Below are 25,384 nucleotides of genomic sequence, written 5' to 3'. Positions count from 1 at the left end.
GCCAATTTCGATCACCTCATCGCCACTGACATGAGTATATATACGATGGCAGTTTCTAAGATGCCTGTGATGCCGTGTGGGATGAACGACGACATTGTTTCTGTGGACCCACTCAACTGAATCCGAGAATAACTTCAAGATGCGCGTCTTTTCCATTCTCGCCGCCGTCGCGTCAGCTGCTGTCGTAGCTGGCAACCCTGTAGCCCGCCAAACGTCCAATTTCGCCGGCTACCTGATCTCGACCTTCAGCGACGCCAACCCGAAAGTCCAATTTCACTTGTCGAATGGCAACAGCGCGTCTAGCTTCAAGTTCCTCAACAAGGGTCAGGCAGTCCTCACGTCGACCGTGGGTACCAAGGCTGTCCGTGATGTCTACCTCACAACAAACCCCTCGCGATCAGAATGGTACATAATTGCCACTGGTGAGTTGACTTCAACCGAGATGCTAGAGTAGTTGAGCTAAGTCTTTTAAGATCTTGATATCAATGCTTCTGGCTTCAACTGGGACAAAGCCACGAGAACTGGTAGCAGGGGCATCGTTGTCTGGAAGTCCGCCAACCTCGTTGACTGGTCTGCTCCCACGCTGAGAATCGTGGAAGCTGACACCGCTGGCATGGTCTGGGCCCCGTCAGCCGTTTGGGACGATGCAAAGGCTCATTGGTACGTCTTCTGGTCCGCCCGACACTACCGGTCCACCGACACGGCCCACACCGGCACCGCAACGCTCGACCGAATCCGATACACCACGACAAAGGACTTTGTCACCTTCAGTCCGGCCCGAGACTATCTTGCCTTAGCGGACACTCCCCTCATCGACCAGGAGTTCCAGTACTTGGGCACATCTGGCGCCTATGCCCGCTTCCTGAAGAACGAGACTACCAACCAAGTCTACCAAGAGGTCACTTCGAATGGTATCTTTGGCACTTGGAATCGCATTCCTGGCTACGTCAGAAATGAGAGCCCTCGCGAGGGACCTGCCTCGTATGCCGACAACACCACCCCCGGGCTGTACCACCTCCTGCTGGATGACTACACTCAATATGTGCCATTCCAGACCAGCAATATTCAGTCGCCTAATTGGCAGGCTGGTAGCACTTCTGGCTTCCCTTCTGGACTGAAGCATGGATCGGTTACGCCCCTCACTCAGACTGAGTGGAACGCGCTGAACTCGAGATTCCCTGCTTGAAAAAGTCCATGAAATATCTATGCACAAGCATGCATCTTTTCTGTACATATTCTACATCATGAACTAAATGAAAGCGATCCTCTGATATTGAAGCCTCATATTCCTGGACCTGTGCCCTTCATTGCAACCCTGAATCATCAGTGTCCCGATAATGCCACTTCCGTACACTATCAAAGTTGGCTATCAAGGAGACAACGTTGGGGTAATTGGCTGATATGATCAGCTTATTTTCATACGCTTGGTGAGGTTCCGGAATTGGAACAGGCCTTGCCAAAGACATCTAGCACCCGCTTGTCATTAAGTCAAGACGCGTCGGTCGATGTGGCGTCCCTTGAGCGACCGAGCTATTGTGACAGATCCTTTGAAGCTGCGGCCCCCATCGAAGTTCAGTAACATCTTCACTTGAGGCGTAGAGAAACGCCTGGCGAGACAGGTAGATCATCTTACTAGTATTGCTCCAGCTCAGTAATCTTCAATACATTCAAGCTATCACGTTCGTGTTTCGGCAAAACGGTGCCGACAAGTACATTTGCGACCTGCAGTCCTTGCTGTGACCCATCACCTGTATCAATTGCGAAACTGTCTTAAAACCAACTGTTTTAGCCCGAAAGGTTACCAGCAAAGACCACAAACATGAGAGCTCCGAATGCTTTAAGACTCATGATTCAACAGGTCTGCACGGCAACATGGAAGGTTTGCCACGGTGGAAGATTTGCACGTGAAAGAATCAATACATGTGGCTTGAAGGCTCCCCGCCTCGGGCTTTTCCAGCCTGGAGGTTGTCTTCTTGCAGCGGATAGTACCGCGAGTGCGTGCAGGACACACGGGCTGATTGGTAGTGAATCGTATCCGGTTTACCGGAAGCGCAGATCCTCTACAACACTCGACTAATGCCTGTAACACTCGCCGAAAGAGCTCGGGGAAGTGCGCCGGTGGCTTTGTGCTCCCTCGTTTCCAGTCCCAACGAAAAGTCCGAAACAATAGGCCATAGATTAGCCAAATTCTTCAATGGGAGCAAAAGTGTGGCGTTCGATGTCTATAGCCGCCCCCAATAGGTCGCCTGAAATCGCCATGTAAGCCTACGGCATCAATGGCTAACTGTTCATCCACACACATTGGCCCCGAATTGTGGTCGCAAGGAGTCGGCTCTGGGCCTGTGGATTTTAAGGATCCCAGCCGTCTGCGTTGTGGCGGCTGAAGAACATCGTGGCGTGACCGCATGCGGTGATGATACTTGAGATGTTGTTTCCTCGGTAGTTCAGGATCGCCGGACATGGCAAGCTTTCATTGTTAGTGTCTACCTTTTGGCGTTCCATGAATCTCTCTACATTCCATTGTCTTTAACGTGCGAGATCCCGGGCCATGTGTCCCGTGGCACCCTGGCATTTAGTTTCCAGTTTCCGCAACGACTTGACGAATTGATCCAGTGTTTCGTGTTCAATGTCGACCTCGAAAGCCATCCGAGTCCAAAGTTCTGGAAAACCACGTCTATTCGAAGGCCGTCCGTTACAGAAGCTCCATCGATAGGGACGGGAGAATTGACAAGAAGTCGCCATGCACAATGAAAGCTTCACACGAGGGGATCCAACCCCGCCATACACGGACGCCACAAGAGCTCCATTGCTCATTGGCATGACTGCAGGGTTTCTCGGAATTGCATTGATTTTTGTCGCCCTACGTGTCTATGTGAGGGCCGTGGTGTTGAAGAAATGGGGTTTGGACGACACTCTCCTCGTCGTCTCATACCTAAGCACTTGCGTCCTATCAGACTCTGAATTCCAGAGTATTGGAAAAGCCAGACGCTAATTAAGCTGTACTAGGCTTTGACAGTACTCACTGGTCTTGTCTTTTCGATATGTGAGTTTCTTGAATCCATGACAACACGAGGGAGAAGACTTTGACTAACGATTGGAAAGGCACCATATTTGGGCTTGGGATGCATGTCTGGACAGTTCCCATTGAAGTACAGCAGACTGGTCGCAGGGTGAGTTGGTTCTTGTAGATTGTGAATATGAATTTAGGAATCTGCCATGCTAACACTCGCTACAGGCAACGATCGCTGCAACTTTATCATACCACATTACCTTCATTTTCGTGAAGATAGCTTTACTCCTTTTGTACCGACGAGTATTTGCTCATCCCACGTTTTGTCTTGTTTGCGACGTAATGCTAGGCTTTATTGCGGTGTTTGGTATTGCCGTAGTGGTGTCATCCGTCGTTATCAGCGCACCAGGTTGGAGAGGCGACACCTTCGAGTTTGAGCGTTACGACCAGGGGGCGTGGTGGATGGCAACAGCTGCAGTTCACTTGGTGACCGACATGATCATATTCTTCATGCCGATTCCGCTTTTGAGCAGCTTGAATTTGAAACGAGCTCAAAAGGCTGCGCTGATTGTTACATTTGGCGTTGGATTCATGTGAGTTCGTGATTAATGTTCCGATGAAGCATTGCTCTTACTGATTCTTTGATTTCAGCACGACGGCCATCTCTGTTGTCAGGATGTCTACTCTTACTCATGTATTCACAGCTGATGTGACGTGGGATGTGATTCCATCCCTGATCTGGTCCGAGGTTGAGCTCTGCTGCGCCGTGATTTGCGCTTGCATACCGACACTTCGGCCTCTGCTTCGGTCTCCGAGATCTACTTGCTCGCAATATTACAACCGACAACGATCTGAAGCAAGCGCTGAGGCGAAACTATCTCACAAGCGGATCAATGGGGGAACATTCGGGAGCCACAGTCAGCAAAGCATCCAAAATACAACGGCGATGGATCTTGATGTTGACATGGAGATGGGCTTTGAGGCGAACATGGAGCCGGAAATGCCACCAGAAGCGCCCTACAACCACAAGGGGAACATTCATGGGTTGACTATTGTGACAGACATCACTCCAGCGATGCCGGCTGGAGAGTCGGATGATGGATCTGACGTGTTTGGGCCGCTAGATGAAGAGCTCGTCACACCATTGAGCCCGCCTCCGAGGTCTTATACCAGCCCTGCAAGGCTTCTTCCTCGGTCCCGGCCGTTATCAGGATCATCCAACGAGCAGTGAGGAGAGTGGCGCTAATGATGGAGAGAATAGGGGGGCCGGTTTGTTTAGCAAGGCGTTGGGGATCATTAGATCAAAGCAGTCATACCAGGGTAGCAGAACAGAGCCAGAGCAACAAGTCTTTGAAAAGTGATGCAGTAGCAACTTGTGAATAACATCAAATTGAAGGACACAGGTTACAATGGAAGAAGAAGGAATGGTGATAGGTGGCAGGCATCAGGGTTCCTTCCATATTGTTTCCAGAATGAGAAGGGCAAGTCCGAGGTGGACACGGTGGGCCAAGTGGACCCTGAAGAAAGCTACCGAGTCAGGAACATGTGGCCTCGGCGCACCTGCGTTTTTCGGGGTCTCGGTTCCGGGCGGGCCGCTAGACCTGATAAGTTGATCTGCACGTGCTGCGCTAAACCTCCAATAGAAGGCGGTGGGCAGTCCGAGGCATTGGAGGTCTTAGATAAGCCGGCAAAATGGCAAGTGTCGCCCGCCCGCACGTCCCCGCCATCGCCGTCTCCGACAGGACACCGAAGTCGATAACTTTCCGCCCTATTCCACTCCTCCCGCCCGTACGCCTGTCCCTCTGCCACATTGGCTCTTGACGACACTCTTCATCTCCCTGGTATTCCACAATCGCCGATCTAAGCAGTCTCGAAGCCATCCGCACAATGTCAAACGGGAACGGCGAGCACACTGCCGCGGCTGCCAACGGTTACCCCGCCAAACCCCACTCATCCGAGTCGTCCCCGCGGAGTTTCCAGGAAGTGTGCCAAGAGCTGAAGGATAAGGTCGACGCTTTCTTAGCGGATGACCAGACGACGGATGTTCTGCGCAATGTTCAAAAGCAGCTGCGCGCGTCAATGGGGGTCGTTGACGAGGCGTTGGCAAGATACAGGTGCGTGATGCGTGACACGCCACGTCAGCTCTTAATTGTGTCCGCATGGGTTGCTAATGCGCCGAGGCAGCCTGGAACAGATTTCAATCTCCTACAATGGAGGAAAAGACTGTACGTGCTCACATCTTGCATTCTCGACATGTTCCCTGCGACGTTGCGAATCTTTCGGATCGAGACATGGCACCGCATTTACTGTCGCATACCGTCATTTGTCCTAGCCTGGCGTATGATGCTGACATACCACTTTGACAGGCCTCGTACTCCTGATCATACTCCTCGCCGCCCTAGCACGTCGATACCCTTCTCTCCCGAAAGCCTCCCAAACGAACGGGTCGAACGGCACGACTTCCTTCCCTCCTGAATTTCAGGCAGTGTACATCGTATCGAAGCACCCATTCGCCGAAGTTGACGATTTTGTCGAAACCACCAGCGCCGAATACCATTTAGACGTAAAACGATATGCCATGTCAATGAAAGATGGACTCGAGGCATACCTAGCAGACAGACCAACCGTAAAAGCCATCTTCGTAGGGACGAGGAGGACAGACCCCCACGGCGAGAAGTTGACAGATTTTGACCCCACGGACTCCGGGTGGCCTGCCTTTATGCGGGTGCATCCTGTGATCGACTGGCATTATGGTTCGTAACCACCCCTGTCATGTTGTTGTGTAATTGCTTGCTGACACTTCTACGCAGCCGAAATTTGGGCAGTGAGTTGACACATTATGCCGGGCCTTTGCTACAGTGGCGTTATGGGCCTTAATTGTTACTGTTATAAGGATACTGACCGAACTCTAGTTCATCCGACATTTAGAAATACCATACTGTCCTCTATATGATCAGGTAAGATGATTGGTTCAGAGAACCCAACATTGGGTGACTGACATCTTCAAGGGCTACACGAGTTTAGGCGGAACGCAAGATACTCATCCCAACCCTCAGCTGAAGACTGAAGGACAGAACGGTGCGGGCTTCCGACCTGCGTACGAGCTTACGGAAGACGATGAAGAGAGATTAGGTCGCGATAGATGAAGGGAAACCCAACGACTTGTCGATATTGATTTACCGGATTCAAGAGAGTTGGATTGAAATCCAGAGCAGCGCATAATCATCATGGAGGAGCCTTTTGTATAGAGAGCGCATAGACTTGCCGCATCGCCACCAATCTACATTGATTCATCTTCAGCTCGCTGCGATGTTCGCACGAATCACAGCTGCCTTGTGGTGTCGGTGGGGGCTAGAAGCCAAAAGCTGACGGAGACAGGTTCTGATGCATTCAGTTTTGGACCATCTACGGTCTGTCCCACGACAGATCTTTGCGACATGAGAGCTGACGAGAGAATACGAATTTGGCCCTCGAAGGCTTTCGTTTCCCTCATCTTCGCTTGGTGCGATGACGACGTCGGAATCGAGGATCCTCCACAACGTTCACATCGCTGGTTGTATCCGCTCAAGAGGCAGTCGATGTGTGGCTTTCTAGATCCCAGGAATTACCAATATGTTATCATCTGATTAGCTATCAACTACCATGCCCAACAAAAGTGCCGATTTCTCCATTCCCATCCATGATCGGCTGTCTGTCACCGGTCCCCGCAATGTCACCAAGCCCCGCGCGGCAATGTGGACCTTATCGACATATTACTGGTGCCTTATCATCGGAAGCCTGGCCCTCGTCATCAGAATATCGGGTAAATGGCTCGAGTCACATCAATACGGACGCTGTCTGCTATAAGACGTCAGTGAGCCAAGGCGAGGTGCTTTTGAGAGGGCGCGGGCACTAGTGTCAACCTACAGGACTTGGAAGCACGCTTTGACTGGGCTTGCAGTGTATGCTCTGCTGTTAGTCTCATGACCGGCGCTTGGCCTTCATCATGATGCACTCTGGAGTTGGCTTTCTGGCGGCTCTGTCGATTATCCTTCTGCTCGCTCATGATGTTTCTGCAGGACCAACGGTGAATGTGTTGAACGGCTCCTATGAGGGCTTGTCTCTTCCCAGCTATGAGCAGGATGTTTTCCTTGGCGTTCCATATGCACAACCTCCTACTGGCAACCTCCGCTTCAAGGCACCTCAAAGCATCGACTCAACGTGGAATGGCACTCGCCCTGCGACAGAGTATGGAGACATTTGCATGCAATACATCGTGAGCGCAGACCTGTCTGCCAACCTCTCGGCTTGAGTCATTGGTACTAACCAAACCTCTAGGCTCCTCCTAGCCACCCAATGTCTGAAGACTGTCTGTCACTCAACGTCATCCGCCCGAGCAGCTTCGACAGTACCGGACTCCTTCCTGTCGCTGTGTGGATTCATGGGTGAGTTTAATGATATCCCACAACACTCTTGTCTGAACAATGATGAACTAATTTGCCACCGTAGCGGCGGCCTATACGCAGGTTCGTCCAGAGATAACAACCTCACAAACTTTGTGAACCAGGCCTCTGCAGCACAGAAGCCTCTCATAGCCGTTTCCATCAATCACAGACTTTCGGCGTTTGGGTTCCTCTGGGGGTCTGACGGGGTGAAAGCCAACGGCAGCGCCAACAACGGTCTGCGGGACCAGCGCCTGGCCCTCCACTGGATCCAAGAAAACATTGCCTTCTTCGGCGGCGACCCGCGCCGTGTTACAATTTTTGGTCAGAGCGCCGGAGGCTTGTCTGTCGGCCAACAACTCATTGCCTACGGAGGCAGAGATGACGGCCTGTTCCAAGGCGCGATCATGCAGAGCGGCGGCATGGCCGAGAAGTGGCCCTATAACGTGAAGGACCCAGCTGCCTACACCCGAAATCTCTACCGGAACCTGACAGAAACGACTTCTTGCTCCGAAGCAGCCAGTCCGCTCGAATGTCTTCGCAACTTGCCCGTAAGGGTCATTTCCGCCGCCCTGAACGTGAGCGCCACGCCGGTGTTCTCGGGCACAGGTCTTGGTCCTTGGCTGACTCAGGTCGATGGCGATTTCCTCCAAGACGGGCCAATTGCGTCTCTCGAAAAGGGCCATTTCGTCCATGTGCCAATCATGTACTCCGCCACCACCGACGAGGCAACCGCCTTTATGTTTGGCGGAAAGTTGGACACGGATGACGACTTTAGGGCTCTGGTCGCAGCAGGGGGTCCAGATGGCTCAACTGTCTCTGCTATTGAGCGACTGTATCCCAACACCAACGGTACTGGGCTTCCGGCCGGGTACAGTCCGACTGCTGAAGACAATCAGCTGTACGGATCTCAGTGGAAACGCGGAGTCGAGTTCCATACTGATGTCGTTGAGACTACTTCCAGGCGTATGACGCTGAAGGCCTGGGCCGCTGCTGGCGCGGAAGCCTATTCAGCTCGTGTCAACCTGTTGCCTCCAAGCACCACTCCTCGCCTGGGATCTCACCATTCCATGGATATCTCTTTCATATTCGACGCTCTTGACGAAGAAACCCTTGGCGAGTTACAGTTTGCGACGGCATCAAAGCTCATGGGTAGGACATGGGCGTCTTTCGTATCGGATCTCAACCCGAATAATCATGGAGGTATACTAGGCTTCTTCCTCACTTGCAAACCCTGATCATCTGCTAACGCAATTCATTTCAGTCCCCAATACCCCTATGTGGCCGGCGTGGACTGCCGAGAAGTCGAACAAGACCGGCTCTAATTTCGTTTTCAACGCTAATAGCGATCCATGGTCTATGTCATTCATCGAAGTGGATGATTATCGTCTGCGGCAGACAACGTATTTGGCAAGTGTCATGCAGAGTCAAATGTATTACTAGAAAAGAGAGCGGTAGTGGTAATTGGCCATCATTAGCTGGAAGATCCAAAAACATGTGATTGATTTAATCACAAGGTAATGTGATAATATCTGGTTCCCGAATCATACTCTAGAAGAACCTCTGCTTCCATCTGTTCCACATCTACCACTACCTGACGCCACATGCTCAGCTCATATGATTCAGCCATGAAGCCAGGGAGGACCATTGCGCAGAGATACTTGGTTCCCCTCGTCGAAGTAAAGCCTGACCTGTTGACCAAGTCACCAGTCAGATCCCTCACAGTTGGTCCGACAGCCAATTGAGGACATAGAATGACAAGCATGTTCAGCCCAGGAAGGCCCATGGGAAACGTCGAAGGTGGACTCCAGCGCACTACCATTCCAGGTCGTATGCGCTCTTTGAAAGGGACGTCATTTGCCTTGGCATCCGGGTCTACGCTAGAGGACAGCATTTCCTGGTTCATGGCTGTCTTACGGCCCTTCCCCTTGGCAGGCTCCGCTTCGCTCTTGCTTTCCGTCTTCTTCCCGGCCGACTTTTGCGAATCGATATGCAAACGCCAGAATTTGGCGTGAAAGGCGCGAGCTTGATCTTCATCGACTCCTGGACTCTTCAAACAGCGGGCGAGGAATTCGGGCGCGGGGAGGCGGAGGAGCAGCGAACCAGTCTCGGTGGGCGCGACGAGCTCGCCAGAAATGGCAGGGTTTCCAGACTGCAACAGGTCAGCTTTTTTTAGTGGTCGGTCTCGAGAATGAACTCACGTTGGCATCGATCCAGGTCTTTAACCGTTCATTGTCCCAAGTCGCAGGCATCTCGGGGTCATAGGACTGAGCCTTGGCCTTGGGTAGCAACACCCGCAACATCTCGGCATATTTCAAGGTGTTTTTGCCAGCGCCAGCATCTGGAAGACTGGGATTGACGCAGGCAAGCACGACAGTCTTGCAGCTACGTCTCCCCACGGGATCAAAAACGTGCTTCAGAATCTTGGTGAGGGAACTCTGCCGGAATGGTATATACGTCGGGCTCTTTGTCTTGCCCGTCAGAGAAGCCACATCGACAGTTGCTCTGCCCCTGATACAGTCCTTCAGCACCGAGAGGCTGGTGTTGATCTCCCGGGCCTCTTTCATGCGGTCGGGTGTGTGATTGGCAATGTCCCGGGCGGCTTCTGAGCCTGCCAGGTCGATAAGGTAGAGGAGTCCGTCTTCGGCTGTCGGTATGGGACTTTCGATACGGATGCGACAAATGGCGTGAGAGCGAGATGATGCGTCATTCTTGAACGTTGACGCCGTGCGGCGGAAGGTTGCTGCCTTTTCTATGAGCTCAAGCAGGGCGGCTGCTTCGGTGATTTCGTGTTCCAGGGCACCGGCAAGCTGTGTGACACCGAAAGAATCTTCCAAAACGGAGATTGGTTTCCGAGAGTTCAGGAGGTCTAGAGCATCATATTAGGCGAAATAAGTAAAGGGAGATGTAATTCGACATACCAAAAGAAGAGTTGCCAGCCAGCTCAATGATGCACGCATACACTTTCCGCTCTCCCTCCAAACCGCCGCTCATGAGAGACTTTGCGACCAGCTGCTCAATCTCGCTGACTGTGAAGGTTTTGCCAGAGCCAGTCTGGCCATAGGCGAACACGGTGCTGACGCCGCCGCTCCATGCCCAAGGAACCAAAGGCTCAACCAGATCTCGGTAAATCTGCTCAGATGTATCATCTGGGCCATAGGCTTTATCGAGCTGTACTGAAGTTGTCTGTCGAAACGTGGTCAATTTAGATCACGATGTCTGAAGCTGCGGGGAGCAAGTCGTTGCTTACCGTAAGCGTGGGAGGTCCCAGGGGCTTGATGTGCTTTCGGATTTGGTGGATGTCTACGGCGCCGTTGTTGTTGGGCCTCGAGAAGACGCCACGGATAAGGCCTGCGGACGCTTCATCCTCCAAAATTGGCCGAAGTCGAGCTGCCACGATCATGTCCGGGTTCGAGGTGGTGTTCGGATCCTGTGCACCGGCCAAGTCTTTCTTGGCTACTTTGGCGCTGAAGGCCTCAACGGAGGCCTGGTACCAGGACGTATGTTTGATGTGATATTCATCCATGACGATTAATGTGCAGCGTCAATCGTGTACTGTAAAATAAGAAGAATTCCCAATGGAACTCTCTGACTTTAAGAATATTTCACATTGTATTTGAGACTCTGGGACTTATATCTCGTGAAGTTCAGTCTTCTTCACTCGTCGTTAAAATGTTCGCATCTCGTCTCAGTGGGTCTTCTGTGCTGGTGTGCTGAATCCAGGAGGGAAACGAGGGGTGAGGAGCACTATGGCCTCCAAAAGTCGCTGCCTGGATTCTGTCGCCCAAGCAACCAGGCAGACGACTTGCAAATATTGCGGTGAAACAACAAAATCTTTCATCTTGGAAACTTGTACGGAAGCTTTGGGTATTGAGATAAGGTAAGGGGGGTACGGATCAGGTATGCTACATTGATAGATGCCTAGTCAAGGCTTCCACATTCTGCACGCCATGCACCTTTACAGCAAATAGTACCCGGTCCCTACTTCCAATACAGATGCCTAAATCAACAAACTTTTCATTGGCCATGAACTCATACTCGGGTGATTAGGGTATAACATTTTTACATAGGGAATTAGCTACGATATCCGCTTCAACATTATCATTCCTTTGGATCGCCATCCATCATATCTGATTGCCAGGATTATTCACAGATTGTCTCTTCGGCCCTCTGGCAAAGGTGAAGGTTCTTGGCGACAGAGCCTTGACATTGCCCTCAGCGTCTTTCGCCGGCGGCATGTACTCTGTAGTGATGGCGACTTCTACATCCTTTCGGATATCAGTATTCTTCCGCCGATTGCTGTGACTTCTTCGGACGCTGTTTGATCTCGTGGTTCCGCTAGTACTATCGGCATGGGGATCACCCCAGGTCTTGACGTCTTGCATCTTGTACTCGTTCACCATGCGCTCTTCACTCTCGTTGAAGGTGATATTGGTGATTGGATATGCTGAAGGGGGTCCGCGACCCCGCCAGCTTTGGTTGCTACCGGCCCCGAAAGTGCGTATTTCTTTCGGTGTCGCATCGGTAAGCTTTTGGGATGATCGGAGCGAAGTAAGAAGAGAGCCGAAGACGGGCCCCAGCCATAACTTGATGATCGAGAACACCATAGGCAGGTTGGCGGTGATGACGGCGACGAATGTCTCACGAACAGCCCATGATCCGGCGAGCTGTGCACCGTTCTGAGGGTCCTGGGTAGTAAAAGATAAGTAAGAGTTCAGGTGGAACAGTAAATAGGGATACTCACTGTGACAATCAAGATACAACGCAGGGTTGCGCAGACAACAACAAACAGTCCACCGCTAAAGAGAAACAGCAAACCCCATTTCTTGATAGGTTTGAGTCTTGCTTGCCACAGCATCGGCAAAGGGATAGACAAGAGGTAAAGATCCGTAGACACATTGAACGCCAAGTAAACCCAAACAACTTGGTTGGAAATGGCCGGTTGGCAAACATCTGTGATATGGTCATGTCAGTATAGGTTCCTTGCACCAAAATGTGGCTCGAGAGAAATCTTACTCCCAGGGTCAGGATTGATCTGCCAGTTCTTGTGAAAGGGGCGACAAGCGAGGAAGAGATTCATGATGACGACGATCCAACTGATGACTAGAAACCCGAAACCACAGTAGATGCGAAGCTGGTAGCCACGACCCAGGCCGGCCTTGAATAGTCAATACCGGCGGAGTTGAACGGATGATCCGAGTTGCACACTTACAGTCAGCCGTAAATAGAACACCAGCAGTGATGCCTTGAGCGACCACAATAAGACCGAGTAACTTGACCATCCACATAGCTGAATAATGGAGCCGACCACCCTGGAGTAATTCTAGATAAGTAAGACGACTTATCAAGAATGCGATATTCTTACCTCAGTTGATACTCCTCGCTGTCTGGGGATAGAGCTGCTCGTTGCTCATCCGTCATGGCATTATTCGCCATACCCTTCGCGACAGCCCCGACAGAATGCGCCAGCGCAGTCTCAATGGCATAGAATATCTGTAAGCACCAAAAGATGTCAACTTTTAAGGTCCGTATGCGGGCAAAGCCTGAAGGACTGACCGCACCGATCCAAACAAGATAGTCATCCGCTTGAAGACCTTTGAAGCCTACAGACCTGACCCTAGCGTAGGTCCTTAACATAGTAAAAAGAATGCCGACTATCAAGAGGGTCCACGCCTCTATTGTGAATGATTGCATAGCTGCTTGAGCAGCAGCAGCAGCCGCTTCCGCCGCGGCGGGGTCCATGGCGGCTGGTGACGACATACCGGAGTCGGGTGCTGTAAAAAGAAGACGCGAAAGAGATGAGATGCAAACAACAAAGTAAACGAGAGGAACCGGCCAGAAAATTCAGGAGGGGCCCGGAAAGACATGCAGGTTCCCGGGGTACCTACTTTGTATAATCTTTCGCCAGAACCCCCATTCTGGACGGAGCCCTTACTCGATTCGATCGACACTCGCCAAGCCCGAAAGACCGGCGCCGATCCACACCCATGGTAGTGGTTGAGCTCCATCCTCGCTGATACTCTCCAGCTGTGCCACCAGGAGAATGTTTGAGGTTCCGTCAACGTTGATCACATGTGCCGGATAGGGCAGCGGATGAAATCGCGAGTCCGAAGCGTTTTCAAGGCCCACGTGCTTGGTGAGCGAGGGAAACGCGGTGGCAGGTTCTTGATTGTCCAAACGATACAAACATGAAAATGTGCCTGCAGTCAACAGATTCAATTTGACTTGGTGGGAATTGGTGCTCAGCAAACAAAACCTGATTCTCTTGATTGACTATTGGCATGAATCCCCGGGACACCGAAAAAGAAAGAAGCAAGAACTTCGTTTGCATTCTTTCAACAATGCTCTGACTGTGCTACCCGCGGATTGGGGCACCCGAGGACGCGGTAAATGGCAAAGCATTCTTCGGCATACCAAGCTGTCTTGCTTTGTCACATCATTACGATGTTGGTTTGCCGTTACATCCATGGCGCGATCTTTGCCATTTGCAGCTGCCAACGATTCATCGCGCATTTGAGCATCATGCCATTGAAGTTTTCAGTCAAGCTAACAAACGGTTCAGTGTAACCCTGAACTTGAGAGAGTTTTGAAGGACTGAAGATTATCACCCTGCCCTCCCTGCTCTCAGGGACCTAGAAGTAAGACAGGCGCCGTGTGTGGGACGAGACAAGAGACTCGTTTTATGACCGGCAACCGAAGTTCGGACTTGCTGCGGTTTAGAAGATTGCATACTCCGTATATGCGACATAATTCCTTGATGCTACGCCGAGTCGGCCAACTGCATGTCGATGAACAGGGGTATTCTGTCATCCGAACCCTTCGGTCAACGGATGACTCGTTCATGGCGTGTGTCTGTACAAATGGTAGCATCCAAGCATTGAACATGGCACAACTTTTGGCGCGCACGTATGTAAGCCCTTGTCCATAAGAGTTCGTCAGGACCAACGTCTGGTTGGTTCAATATTTTGACAGCTCCTGATCCATAAACCGTTGCAGGTACGAGTAGCCCCGAGCAGAACATCCAATCACGAATGCAGCCGAGGGGGACCTGGAGGAATTCCCGACTTCCCCGACTAACACCATTTGTAGTCGGCCACTGTTATACGTAATCCCGAATGCAACCCTACAGGAAATTGGTAAACCAATATGCATCGCAGTTGTCGACCGTTGGAAGTGGACCCGGGGTTGGTTCTTCAGAGTTAAATAAACACTTTTACAGCCAAGCCTGCACTCAAACACAGAGTTAGGGGCTCCTAACCCTGCCATCACTTCTCAATCTGGAAAACCCTCGCAAACTGGGTATTTTCGCACGTAGTATCACCTTCCAAACAAAGAAGATCGGCAGGACATGGGATCCCGGGGAACCATCCCGTTGTCGTCTCATTCTAATTTGGCGGCCGTTGGCGGACTACATTCCGTTAGTCGCTCCTGAGTCGTGCCTTAAGCAGAGGTTCATCAAGTTTACTTTCCCGGCGCGTCTCCGATTTTTTCGGCATTGATCAAAAAAGTCTCTCAGATTCATATACACTACTGACGAGATGGAGAAGTTTGACTGCATTGTGGTTGGCGCAGGTAACCTATCCCAGGCCTTCGGGTTTACATGTCTCCATACAGATAATCTTCTCGTCGGGATACAATGGAGTGGCACAATTCCATAGACTAACATGGCATTGCAGGATGGTATGGCCTGGCCGCCGCAAAGCAGTATCACTGCACGCAGCCAGAGTCTTCGCTGGTTGTCTTCGACTCCCAGCCCACGCTCGGTGGCACTTGGGCAAAAGAACGCTTATACCCGGGTTTGAAAAGCAACAACATGCTGGGAACTTATGAATACCCTGACTTTCCCATGGACAGTAAGAGATTCAACATCAAGCCAGGGCAGCATATTCCAGGCGAAACTATCAGCATCTATCTCAATGCATATGCCGACAAGTTTGGCATTACCGACAAGATCCGATCCTGCCACAAGGTCATTGTGGCAGAACATCAAGAAACCAGTGAAGGTGGCTGGTTCCTGACAGTTGCGAACTCTCAAAATGGAGAGATCCGAGTGTTTGCTCGACGTCTGATCATTGCGACTGGCTTGACGTCGGAACCATGGTTGCCCCATTTCGATGGTCAAGAGTCTTTCGGCGGTCGCATCTTTCACGGCAAGTACTTCCAGCAGAATGCGGATACTCTGGAGACGGCCAATACCGTGACAATCTTTGGTGGCACGAAGTTTGCATGGGATGCCGTTTATTCGTATGCAACTGCTGGCGTGAAGGTGAATTGGGTCATCCGCTGTAAGTCTACTTCAGGCGGAGATATAGACACCAACTCATACAATAATAGCGACGGGACATGGTCCTTGCTGGATGGCACCCCCTTATGTCACTCCACTCAACAAGTGGTTGGAAAAGCTTGCTAGTCAGTTTATCTCTGCTTCTCTCTCTCAGCATGTTCTGAGCTAACGATACCTCAAACTACCCTAGACACACGAATGTTGACCTGGTTCAGCCCTTGTTTGTGGGGCGATGCTGATGGCTACATTGAGACGCGTCACTTTCTCCATGGTACTGCCATTGGGAGAACAATTGTCGATACTTTCTGGAAAGTGCTCGGAGGCGATGTGATGACGCTTAACGCATACGACTCCCATCCAGACACGGCAAAGTTAAAGCCGTGGACAGAGGCCATGTTCACAGGCACCAGCTTCAGCATTCTCAACTATGACACCAACTTCTTTGACTTGGTCAAAGAAGGCAAGGTCAAAGTACATCTCGGGGAGATCGACCACCTCAGTTCTGGAACGGTTCATCTATCCGATGGAACCAAGTTCTCTGCCGATGTTCTGCTAGCTCACACCGGCTGGAAACACGTTCCACCGATCAAGTTCCTCCCAGAGGGTATCGAGACGGAGCTCGGTATACCACACGCGCCTATCAACAACGCGCCTCGAGAAGATCTTGCTGGTCAGGCCGATCTTGTTGACCTAGCCGACAAGGAGATCCTGGCGCGCTTTCCAAGGCTCAAGGATCAGCCGGTATGGAACAAAGACTACGTGCCCCTGACCGATCAAAAGGGCATCGACAGCGACGACGCAGTGACTCCTTACCGAACCCTTACCCCGTACATGCTTCATCACTTCATCGTCCCGCCATCAGAACGCTTCTTACGCCCACGTGACACAGCTTTCATCGGCATGGTTGGCAACTTTAGTAACGTCATCACGGCCCATGTTCAAGGCCTGTGGATCAGTGCGTACTTTTCAGGTCTTCTTGCCAGAGATCCTGCGAAGGCAGTCGGTGACGACACGGCGATGCAAAAGTTGCAATACAACACGATCTTAATGAACCGCTTCGGTAATTGGCGTTACCCTACAGATTGGGGCTCCAATAAGTGCCCGAGCTTCGTGTTTGATGCTGTGCCTTACCTAGACCTGTTGCTGAGTGACCTTGGTCTCGCCCATCACCGAAAGAGAGGATTTATGGCCGAGTGGTACTCGCCTTATGGGCCAGAAGATTACAGTGATATCAACGAGGAATGGGACGAGAAGTTCGCGAAGGGCAAGGGTATCGGTGCTACGTCAGGTCAGGATTAATCATTCATCTATGATAGTATCATACCTTTTCTCATTCAATTGTAACTATCGTTTACGATGACAGAACGATGATGTTTCTATTTTCTATCACCGAGTTTACATGGTTAAAAACCCCGCTAAATCACTTTCCCAACCTTGTCTGGCCGTGGTCACTGCCCTGAGCCCATGAGCTATCACCGCCCTAGCGGGGCTTCACTTGGTGTCTTCGATGCGAAGAAGATACTTCTTAGCCGATACTTTGCCAGCTTCGAGGTCTTTAAGTGCTTTGTCCAAAGAGCCAAGGCCTTCGGGAAGAACCTCATAAGGATGGCCATTGAACCAGCCTTCCTCCAATCCCAGCCCGAAGAAGCGATAGAACATGGACCCAAACTCCTTGTCGCCCAAGGGAGAACCTAGAATTCCATTGGAGCTATGAACAGTGCCGACCATGGTGTACAAAACCTCGGCCTTAACATCGCTTGGGGAGGTCTGCAGAAAAACTGAGATCTTACCGCCAGGAGCCAGGGCCTTGGCAACGGTCCGGACTGTCCCTTCTTCGGACACTCCATCCAGAGCATTGAAGATGGGGTGTCCCCCGGCAGCCAGACGTATTTGCCCGAGAACGTGGTTTTCACCCTTGCGGTAGTCGATGACTACATCGCCTTTCTGCCTATTGACCAAGGTTTCCACGTATGGACTACCACTCCCGGCGACCGCGATAATGGGATGAATGTTGGAGAGGGCCGCGAGCTTGATGGCAAAGGCACCAACAGCTGTTGCACCGCCGTTGACCAGAAGAGGTAAACCTGTCTTGGCTGGATTCCAAGGAAGCGGCAAATCGAGCTTTTGGTATAAAGCAAGAGCAGCGGTCATGGCAGCGAGTGGAATTGTGGCCGCCTCTGAATCATGATGTGTTAGCACAAACTTAGCTTCAAGCAAGATGACGTGCGGTAACTCACCCTCGAAACTGGTCTTGTCGGGGATCAGGAAGGTCGACTGAGCCGAAGCGATGGAGTATTCAGCGTAACTTCCATGTGGGGTGTTCATTTCGTGGAAGGCCGCAACCCGGTCTCCCTCCTTGAAGCCGAGGACACCTTCACCAATGCTTTTAACAAATCCAGCAATATCATCTCCATGGTTGAGGGGAGGTAGTTGCGGGGCCCAAATCTTAGGGACCTTCCAGTCTTTCGGATTAGTCCCAGAGATGACGGTCTTGATCAAGATCTGTCCGGGACCTGGGATTGGAATCGGAATGTCGTGGATCTCAACCTTGAGATTGCGGTCAAAGATTGCTTCTTTCATGATCAATGAATGTTTTAATCGTGTGATAGCTGAGATAGTCGGTACGATGATGTTCCGATGCTGCTGTAGGAATTCCTGTACTGATTCGAGGACTCTTGCCTTGTCTTATGTAGAAAACATCTCTCTCACGCCTACCTTAGGTGATGTTCAAGGCAGTTCCTTTTCAAGATCAATCAAGTACCTAGACTCGCGATAACATGACAATGCCCAGAGATCCGGATGATAAATTACGTAGTGCTCGGAGAGATTCCAGCCAGCGCAAAGTCTGCCTGACTTGGAGATCCCATAAGCTTGTAGTCGATCGGGGGAAGCGAGATCCTGAACTTGCACATCCGACGGCCAAATTTTCGGCCTTCAATGATCGAACTCACTTCGAGTGCTCCAACTGAGACCACGTACAGATGTTCTCGTCTTACTTACTAGGAACACAAGAGATTCGAAAAAGTGGATAGGTAACTCCAAATGCAAGTGTTGGGGTTGGACCCACTATGAAGTTGGAGACTTGGAGACATCGAGTTATGGGCTTCCAGTCTTCCCGAGAGACTTCTCTTCTCGAAAGGCGCCGCTGTTCAATGTTCGTTCTAGATGATGTGTTGGGGCTCACCATCTCTTTTTCATCTTGACAATCAGAACGATCTTTAATGTGCCCATTGCAGGAAACGTACGTATCCACGAAATCACTCCGCCTATTGATATGAGCATATCGATATTAGTACCTCTCCGCCTGCTCCCTAGCAATTTTCGGCTGTTGGCCGTTTCAATGACACTTATCCTACTTAACATTAATGAATCTATGATCTCTCCTTCCAGCATAGTCCTACTTCCGTAAATTTAGTAGCAGCGGGGTTTCCTGCAGGTTACCGAGTCGAGTAAGGTAGACAAACCTACACCAATCCCGGATACGAGCCGACATCGAGTTTGCCTAACGGCATTGGCTGCCGCTTACCTCCCGCAAACATTTCCGTTCTCGCCAGTATCAGGAGCCCATGCTGGTGAACAACTAACTGTTCTGCCAGCAAAGTCAGCTAGCAAGCCAGGACCGGGGCCGAGTCCCCGCTTACGGTCCGGGCCGTCAACGTCGCTGGGGTCAACCCCGGCAAAGCCCCACCCCGATAGCCGGCGCCTTGCCCGAGTATCCCGGCATTTGGAAATTGCTGGAAAGCTCGAACTTTCTCTTCCCACCCTTCCTCAACTCTTCTCTGTTACGTCACTGACACGGCATCCTACGGTCGCGTGCACGTTGCACGGCAGGAGAATTCGCCGCAACGTCGTAACGTGATACGATGGAAATGCGAGGATTCTCTTCGATTCTTGAACCCTTTGGAGAAGAAAAAATCCTTCACCCTATTTATCCTATAGACTATTCTCTCGGCTTCCTCCTACTCGTAAAAGTATCCATTTTCTAAGTTCCTAGACCATTCGCAATACTCTTTCGCGAAGCATCGCTACTTCAGCAATACTCGGGTAATGTCTCTCGCCCAGCACGTCACCCAGGCCGAAGGCTTTGACTACGAACGTCCCACAGAACAGATCGAATCAACTGGCAATGGCGAGGCTATCTTCGGCACACTCAACCCATCCAACACCGAGAGTAGTAGTGATGAGCCGCAATGGAGACGACTGAGCTTTGCGCCTATTGAGACCGTACGCGCCGAGAAGCCCATTGCTGCTTACAAGGTCTCTAACACCAGACGATGGGGTAAGATCCACAGTCAAGATTCTACAGAATCTTCCAACCTCGGAACTAACGCCTTGCAGTACAAGTAGCGACTAGCATAGTGGCATGTTGGCTAGCTGCGGGCATTGTTTTCGGATTCGCGGCCCTCAAACCTGTTCTCATCGCCGAAGGTGTCTACAACGATCTTTGCGATGCCAACGACCCGGGCGTGGTGGATAACGGCGACTACATTCCATGCACCGAGCAAGACCTCAGGTTGAACTTGTTCTTCATCGCCGCCTCTATTACAGCAAATGTGTCTTCGCTGTTGGCCGGCTCTGTCCTTGATCGCTATGGTAGGCGAGTTTGCTGGATCGTCTCCTGCGTATGCCTCACCCTAGGCTGCATCCTCATGGCAGTCTCACGCAACTTCGCCTACTTTGACGGGTACTTCCTTGGAAACATCATGCTTGCCTTCGGTGGAACCTTTGTCTTTGTTTCCAGCTTCCAGCTCGCCAACGCATTTCCCAAGTACAGTGGACACATCATCGCACTGGTCACCGGGGCCTTTGACGCGTCGGCTGCTGTGTTCCTAATCTACCGTGCGGCATATGAAGCGACAGAAGGCAATCTCTCACTTGAGAAGTTCTTTTACACCTACATCGCCGTTCCATTGCTAATTCTTCTGGCCGAATTTGCGTACATGCCCGCCCGGTCCTATCATTCAATTCCTCAGCTGGAACAAAAGATTGAGAAAGCTCAAGACGAGACGCACGATGTACATGAGTCCGATGATGAAATTGACGACATAAGGCAATTGCGCAAAGTACGCAGTGCCCGAACCGATCGACGGTTGTCAAAGCTTGGCCAAATTGAGGAAGTCGCTGGCGATGCTGAGCAGCGTGAAGAGCGTGTCAAGATAAACGAGGAGCGTCAGGAAGCCAGTGGAGTCTGGGGAGTTTTGCATGGTGTTCCGGCCCACCAGCAGATCCAGAGTCCATGGTTCATCCTCATCTTGCTTTTGACGATCGTTCAGATGTTGAGGATGAACTACTTCATCGCGACTGTCCATGCGCAATACCGATGGATGTTGGGCTCTGAGGCCGACGCCAAAGACATCAACCGTTTCTTCGATATTGCCTTGCCTGTCGGTGGACTGCTTTCCACCCCATTCATTGGGATTCTCCTCAATAATCTCAGTGTACCGGCAACCTTTGGCGCGCTGACTGCCCTAATCGTTGCCATTGGCCTCCTCAATTGCCTACCCTTCGCGTGGGCGGGCTATGCTACAGTTGTCTTATTCGTCATCTTTCGCCCCCTATACTACTCGGCCATCTCGTAAGTTCAATCTTGCTGTCTTTTGAGCCATACGTTCGTGCGCTGATCAAGTTTCAAGGGACTACGCAACAAAAGTCTTTGGTTTCGCCACTTTCGGTCGTATCTACGGTACGATTGTGTGCGTCTCAGGCCTGGTAAACTTCGCGCAATCTGGGCTGGATGCTCTTACTCACGGTCCCCTACACGGTGATCCCACGCCTGTAAACATCACGCTTGGCGCATCAGGCACCATAATCGGGGCTCTTTTAACGGCATTCGTCGCTATCAAAGGTCGCACTTTCGTCACAGAAGAAAAGCCTGAGTTGGATGCCTTAGAAGAGAGACAGAGACTACTGTCATCGGCTGGACAGGGCTATGGCAGTCGGGAATGAGAGGACTTTCCACCAGGACTTTCTACCAAAAGAGCAGTTTAAATCAGAGGAGTTTCAGTACCCGTCTTGTAGGTGCACTTAGAGATCATGCAATAAACTAAGTGGGTAGAAGCCGATCGTCAAGCATTATAGCTTCTACCGGCTACCTTTGAGGTCGGAAGTGATGCCACCGTGGGCACCAAAAGAGGCTTTTCGAAAGGTAGTCACTACCTATAAGCAACGTGAAAGCCCATAGAACGTAGAAGGAGAGTACATCTGGTGGACAGTTATGAATTGAAAGTTTCGCTTACCTTTGTCTAAGATCCATCTTCATTGAGAGGAAATTCTGAGCTATTGACAATACCCAAAATTTAAAGTCGCCTGTCACTGAACAGCTAGTGCTCTAGGCGACTTGACAAGATCCACGTCGCAAAGAACGACGAAGTAAAAGATAAAAAAGCCACGGCTTCAAAGATGGTAAGATGTTCAGTCTGTCTACTCGGTAAAACACTTCAGAGCAATTGCACCTGGTATTACTAAGGTAATAGCCAGCGAGATGCACCGATTCAACAGTTGGGGTACCCCAACTCAATGGCGATGGCCCCGATTCCATTGAAGGTCGGTGGGGTTGGAGACACCACCATTTGTAAACCCGGAGACCCTTCGTGTCGAAGCCGCCCATGAAGTCTAATCTCGTCACATCAATGTTGCACAAGATCATCATGTCATCACGGTGCCCATAAAGACATCGTTGAGTTATATTAATGTCACCTGAAATTTAATGTTTTGTTGATGGCGGTTGCGCCCACCGAAATGAGGCAGACTTCGGAGTACAAGAGTCGTCCGCTTTGGTTTTGGTACTTTGGTCGGATGGACCTGGGCTTATCTAACATTATGAGCAAGCTACACGCGCCGATGGCACATCATTGCATAGGTAATCAACGTGATTACAAATGGCCTGACAATGCATGGGCACTCCTCTCTTCTCACTGCCCAAGTCGACAGCCAAGTGGTGCTGCTTCCACTCCTCCTTTCTTCAAAGCGACATTATGTAGCTGCAAAATAGCCCTGACAGAGATCGCGCCAACATGTCAAAAGCTTGCCATGTGTGTCATCGCACCTTCGCTCGAGGCGAGCATCTAAGAAGACATCTGAGAACGCGTACGTGTCGTATAGGTTGCTTTAGTATCGATGGGGCGTCTGCTAACGATGTTGATCATTCTGCTCCACAGACACGAAAGAAAAGCCGTATGAATGTCATTGTGGACAAGCCTTTGCCAGGCGGGATCTACTTACCCGCCACGAGCGACTCTACCACGCTACGGGGGATGCTGCTACTCCACTGGCGACGTCCACAATGAGTGCAGGCCAGGACCAAAATTCGGCGGCACTCAACCCATGGCCAGTCTACCATGAAGTCATGCAAGCCACTAGCCAAATGACATTGAACGCTTTAGGGCACTTGGGGAACCAAGACGCAGCTCCTCAAGAGCTCATGCAACAGTTCCCTTATGGCAATAACACTGAGTTACTAAACCTGCCCAGTAGTCCAATGGAGGCTATGCTTGACATCTCTGAGTTCTTCGACGCTGTCGGCCTAGACATCCAACACGGCCTCAATCTTTTCCCGTCCGCAGGATTCGCCACAGGGCAATTTCAGGAATCCGAACATATCATTTCATCGGCTCCAAGCATGGGTCGGTATCAGTCAACTCCTGAAAGTCAAGAACTGGCGTCGAATGAACCCCCACCGATGCGGAACATGAATCCAATCCCAGATGCTGGTACTGGTGAAGGTAAGTTGCGATTATATCCTTCATTCCCTTGATGAGTCAATGGTTTTAATGTCTCCTCGACAACTTAGATGATTTTCATGAATTGAAACCTTTGCGGCAACCTTGGAAAGTGAACGAATCTCAACGAAGTCAATTCATTCAATATCTCAACCCATACGCTGCGGCGCTAGGATCATTTAAACTTCCTTCCAGGTTATCGTTGTCAAGATACATTGCTGGGTATATTGACGGATACAATGATCACCATCCTTTCATGCATATGCCAACCTTCTGCATGAAATATTATCGAGAGTCTCCAGAGCTGGTGCTGGCACTCCTAGCCGTCGGTGCTCAACTTCGATATGAGACACGCAACGCTTCCGCATTGTACCGAGCTGGAAGGGCAATAATCTTGCATCGACTAGAATCAGGAGAGTTGGCGATCCAGCCTGGAGGATTATGTGGAATATCCAGGCCGTCTAACTCTCTTGCCTTCCCAAGAGAAGAAGCTTATATCTCTACTACAGCCTCACGCCTAGACACTATGAAGGCAATCTTGTTGTTGGCAACCTATTCTACCTGGCAAGAGGACTCCTATATCGTTCGAGAATCTCTCGAGTACCCAGGCCTCCTCGCGCGGTGTCTGCGAGAGAGCGGACTCGTAAATGATGTCTCTCACACCGACGAAGACCTGGACTGGTATTCCTGGGCACGAGCTGAGTCAGATCGCAGGGCGAAGCTCGCCGCATTCTGCTTCTTGAATCTTCAAACACTGGTCTTCAACGTTCCGCCGGTCATCTTGGCGAATGAGATTGATTTGTGGCTGCCAGTAACTTGTGATGAATGGATGGCGCCTAGCGCTGCGTTGTGGCTAGAGGCTCGTTGCAAGAGTCCGGCGCTCGTTCGCTTCCAAGAGGCGTTTGTCAACTTGGTCCAACCTCGCACGGAAGAATGTCCAGTTCCTTCACCCTTTGGAAACTTTGCGATGATACACGCGATCCTGCAGCGCCTCATAGTCGCAAAACAACTCTCACTGGATCCTGCATCTCCGGGGTACGCACCCGAAGAGGTTGCAAAATTCGAATCATCGCTACACCGGTGGCGTGACCAATGGTGCAAGGCTCCCGAGTCCGTTTTAGACGTTAGGCATACCAAGGGGTCTCTCTCTTGGACAGCGACGTCTCTGCTTGGATTAGCTCATGTACGCCTGCATTTTGCTTCGAGAAGACCGCAAGAGGTTTGTTCCGGAAACCCAAAGACCATTGCAGGCAATGCTTGGGATGCTCGGCCGCCAGAACGTGGGCCTCAGCTCGTCTACGCTCTTCTACATGCGGTTCACGCATTGAACATTCCTGTGCAACTCGGTATCGACTACTTGGCTAGCTGCCAGGCTTTCTTCTGGAGTCTGCAACACTGCTTCTGTTCCTTTGAGGCGGCAGTGTTTCTCAGTAAATGGCTGTATATGCTCGCAGAAACACAGGATACGGGAGAGTTGGATAGTAAGTTACATAATCCAACGAAAATGCCGATGCCAAGACTGACGCGAGACCAAGTAAATGAACGCCAGATAATAAGTTGGATAGAGTGTGTTGTTAACGAGGCTTTGGCTTCGGTCGAAGCAATTGACGGATACGATCTGAGTACTCTGGAAGACAACACCTCACACTCTTTGGAGACTCTTGGTCGCTTGGTGATCAAGTTATTCGCCAAGATGTTTGAAAGATGCAATAGCGCCTGGCCGATCATGAGAACGATCGGTCAAAGTCTACACGAATATGCGAGTCTTCTGGATGAATATGACAAGTCGCCAAGCCATTATCAGAAGAGAGGCATTGATGTCAGCGTGACAACACGAAGCAAATAGCACATGTCAACGAGGAGCTGCTTCGAGCAATATGCTGAGGTCACAGGTGTTTTTTTCACACTCTTCACTGTAATCGAATATCTCAATTCTTAACTCAAATCGTTG

General features: G+C 50.9%; 7 protein-coding genes across 7 annotated transcripts; 4 read left to right on the top strand and 3 right to left on the bottom strand.

Moving 5' to 3' along the window:
• Nucleotides 1-139: 139 nt before the first annotated feature.
• On the top strand, nucleotides 140-8,874 carry CLUP02_02270 (glycoside hydrolase family 43; the record flags this gene model as incomplete). Its single annotated transcript, XM_049281302.1, has 31 exons — nucleotides 140-422; nucleotides 474-1,152; nucleotides 1,261-1,361; nucleotides 1,410-1,575; nucleotides 1,653-1,736; nucleotides 1,798-1,994; nucleotides 2,026-2,156; nucleotides 2,229-2,364; nucleotides 2,426-2,687; nucleotides 2,755-2,969; nucleotides 3,017-3,043; nucleotides 3,103-3,170; nucleotides 3,236-3,603; nucleotides 3,662-4,237; nucleotides 4,311-4,367; nucleotides 4,445-4,741; nucleotides 4,879-5,124; nucleotides 5,191-5,318; nucleotides 5,377-5,763; nucleotides 5,821-5,834; nucleotides 5,923-5,967; nucleotides 6,019-6,142; nucleotides 6,221-6,252; nucleotides 6,311-6,354; nucleotides 6,405-6,590; nucleotides 6,667-6,825; nucleotides 6,865-6,904; nucleotides 6,969-7,265; nucleotides 7,328-7,434; nucleotides 7,499-8,634; nucleotides 8,696-8,874. 31 exons carry the CDS (start codon nucleotides 140-142, stop codon nucleotides 8,872-8,874), a joined length of 6,771 nt encoding a protein of 2,256 aa, XP_049137259.1.
• Nucleotides 8,875-8,941: 67 nt separating this feature from the next.
• On the bottom strand, nucleotides 8,942-10,957 carry CLUP02_02269 (kinesin motor domain-containing protein; the record flags this gene model as incomplete). The annotated part of the gene is made up of 4 exons (XM_049281301.1): nucleotides 8,942-9,583; nucleotides 9,633-10,300; nucleotides 10,353-10,617; nucleotides 10,682-10,957. The coding sequence occupies 4 exons, from the start codon at nucleotides 10,955-10,957 to the stop codon at nucleotides 8,942-8,944; spliced, it is 1,851 nt and encodes a 616-aa protein (XP_049137258.1).
• Nucleotides 10,958-11,555: 598 nt separating this feature from the next.
• Nucleotides 11,556-13,191, bottom strand: CLUP02_02268 (uncharacterized protein; the record flags this gene model as incomplete). The annotated part of the gene is made up of 4 exons (XM_049281300.1): nucleotides 11,556-12,119; nucleotides 12,644-12,743; nucleotides 12,797-12,924; nucleotides 12,988-13,191. 4 exons carry the CDS (start codon nucleotides 13,189-13,191, stop codon nucleotides 11,556-11,558), a joined length of 996 nt encoding a protein of 331 aa, XP_049137257.1.
• A 1,778-nt stretch (nucleotides 13,192-14,969) lies between these two features.
• CLUP02_02267 (uncharacterized protein) lies at nucleotides 14,970-17,014 on the top strand (the record flags this gene model as incomplete). The annotated part of the gene is made up of 4 exons (XM_049281299.1): nucleotides 14,970-15,003; nucleotides 15,108-15,716; nucleotides 15,766-15,840; nucleotides 15,906-17,014. 4 exons carry the CDS (start codon nucleotides 14,970-14,972, stop codon nucleotides 17,012-17,014), a joined length of 1,827 nt encoding a protein of 608 aa, XP_049137256.1.
• Nucleotides 17,015-17,206: 192 nt separating this feature from the next.
• On the bottom strand, nucleotides 17,207-18,295 carry CLUP02_02266 (alcohol dehydrogenase; the record flags this gene model as incomplete). Its single annotated transcript, XM_049281298.1, has 2 exons — nucleotides 17,207-17,892; nucleotides 17,953-18,295. The coding sequence occupies 2 exons, from the start codon at nucleotides 18,293-18,295 to the stop codon at nucleotides 17,207-17,209; spliced, it is 1,029 nt and encodes a 342-aa protein (XP_049137255.1).
• A 1,467-nt stretch (nucleotides 18,296-19,762) lies between these two features.
• On the top strand, nucleotides 19,763-21,661 carry CLUP02_02265 (major facilitator superfamily transporter; the record flags this gene model as incomplete). The annotated part of the gene is made up of 3 exons (XM_049281297.1): nucleotides 19,763-19,994; nucleotides 20,054-21,290; nucleotides 21,349-21,661. The coding sequence occupies 3 exons, from the start codon at nucleotides 19,763-19,765 to the stop codon at nucleotides 21,659-21,661; spliced, it is 1,782 nt and encodes a 593-aa protein (XP_049137254.1).
• A 1,067-nt stretch (nucleotides 21,662-22,728) lies between these two features.
• CLUP02_02264 (regulatory protein) lies at nucleotides 22,729-25,279 on the top strand (the record flags this gene model as incomplete). The annotated part of the gene is made up of 3 exons (XM_049281296.1): nucleotides 22,729-22,801; nucleotides 22,873-23,436; nucleotides 23,505-25,279. The coding sequence occupies 3 exons, from the start codon at nucleotides 22,729-22,731 to the stop codon at nucleotides 25,277-25,279; spliced, it is 2,412 nt and encodes an 803-aa protein (XP_049137253.1).
• Between the last annotated feature and the right edge of the window lie 105 nt (nucleotides 25,280-25,384).

Source organism: Colletotrichum lupini, chromosome 1, assembly GCF_023278565.1.
Source record: "Colletotrichum lupini chromosome 1, complete sequence".
NCBI lineage: Eukaryota > Fungi > Ascomycota > Sordariomycetes > Glomerellales > Glomerellaceae > Colletotrichum > Colletotrichum lupini.
This window is presented reverse-complemented; position numbering and strand designations above follow the sequence as displayed.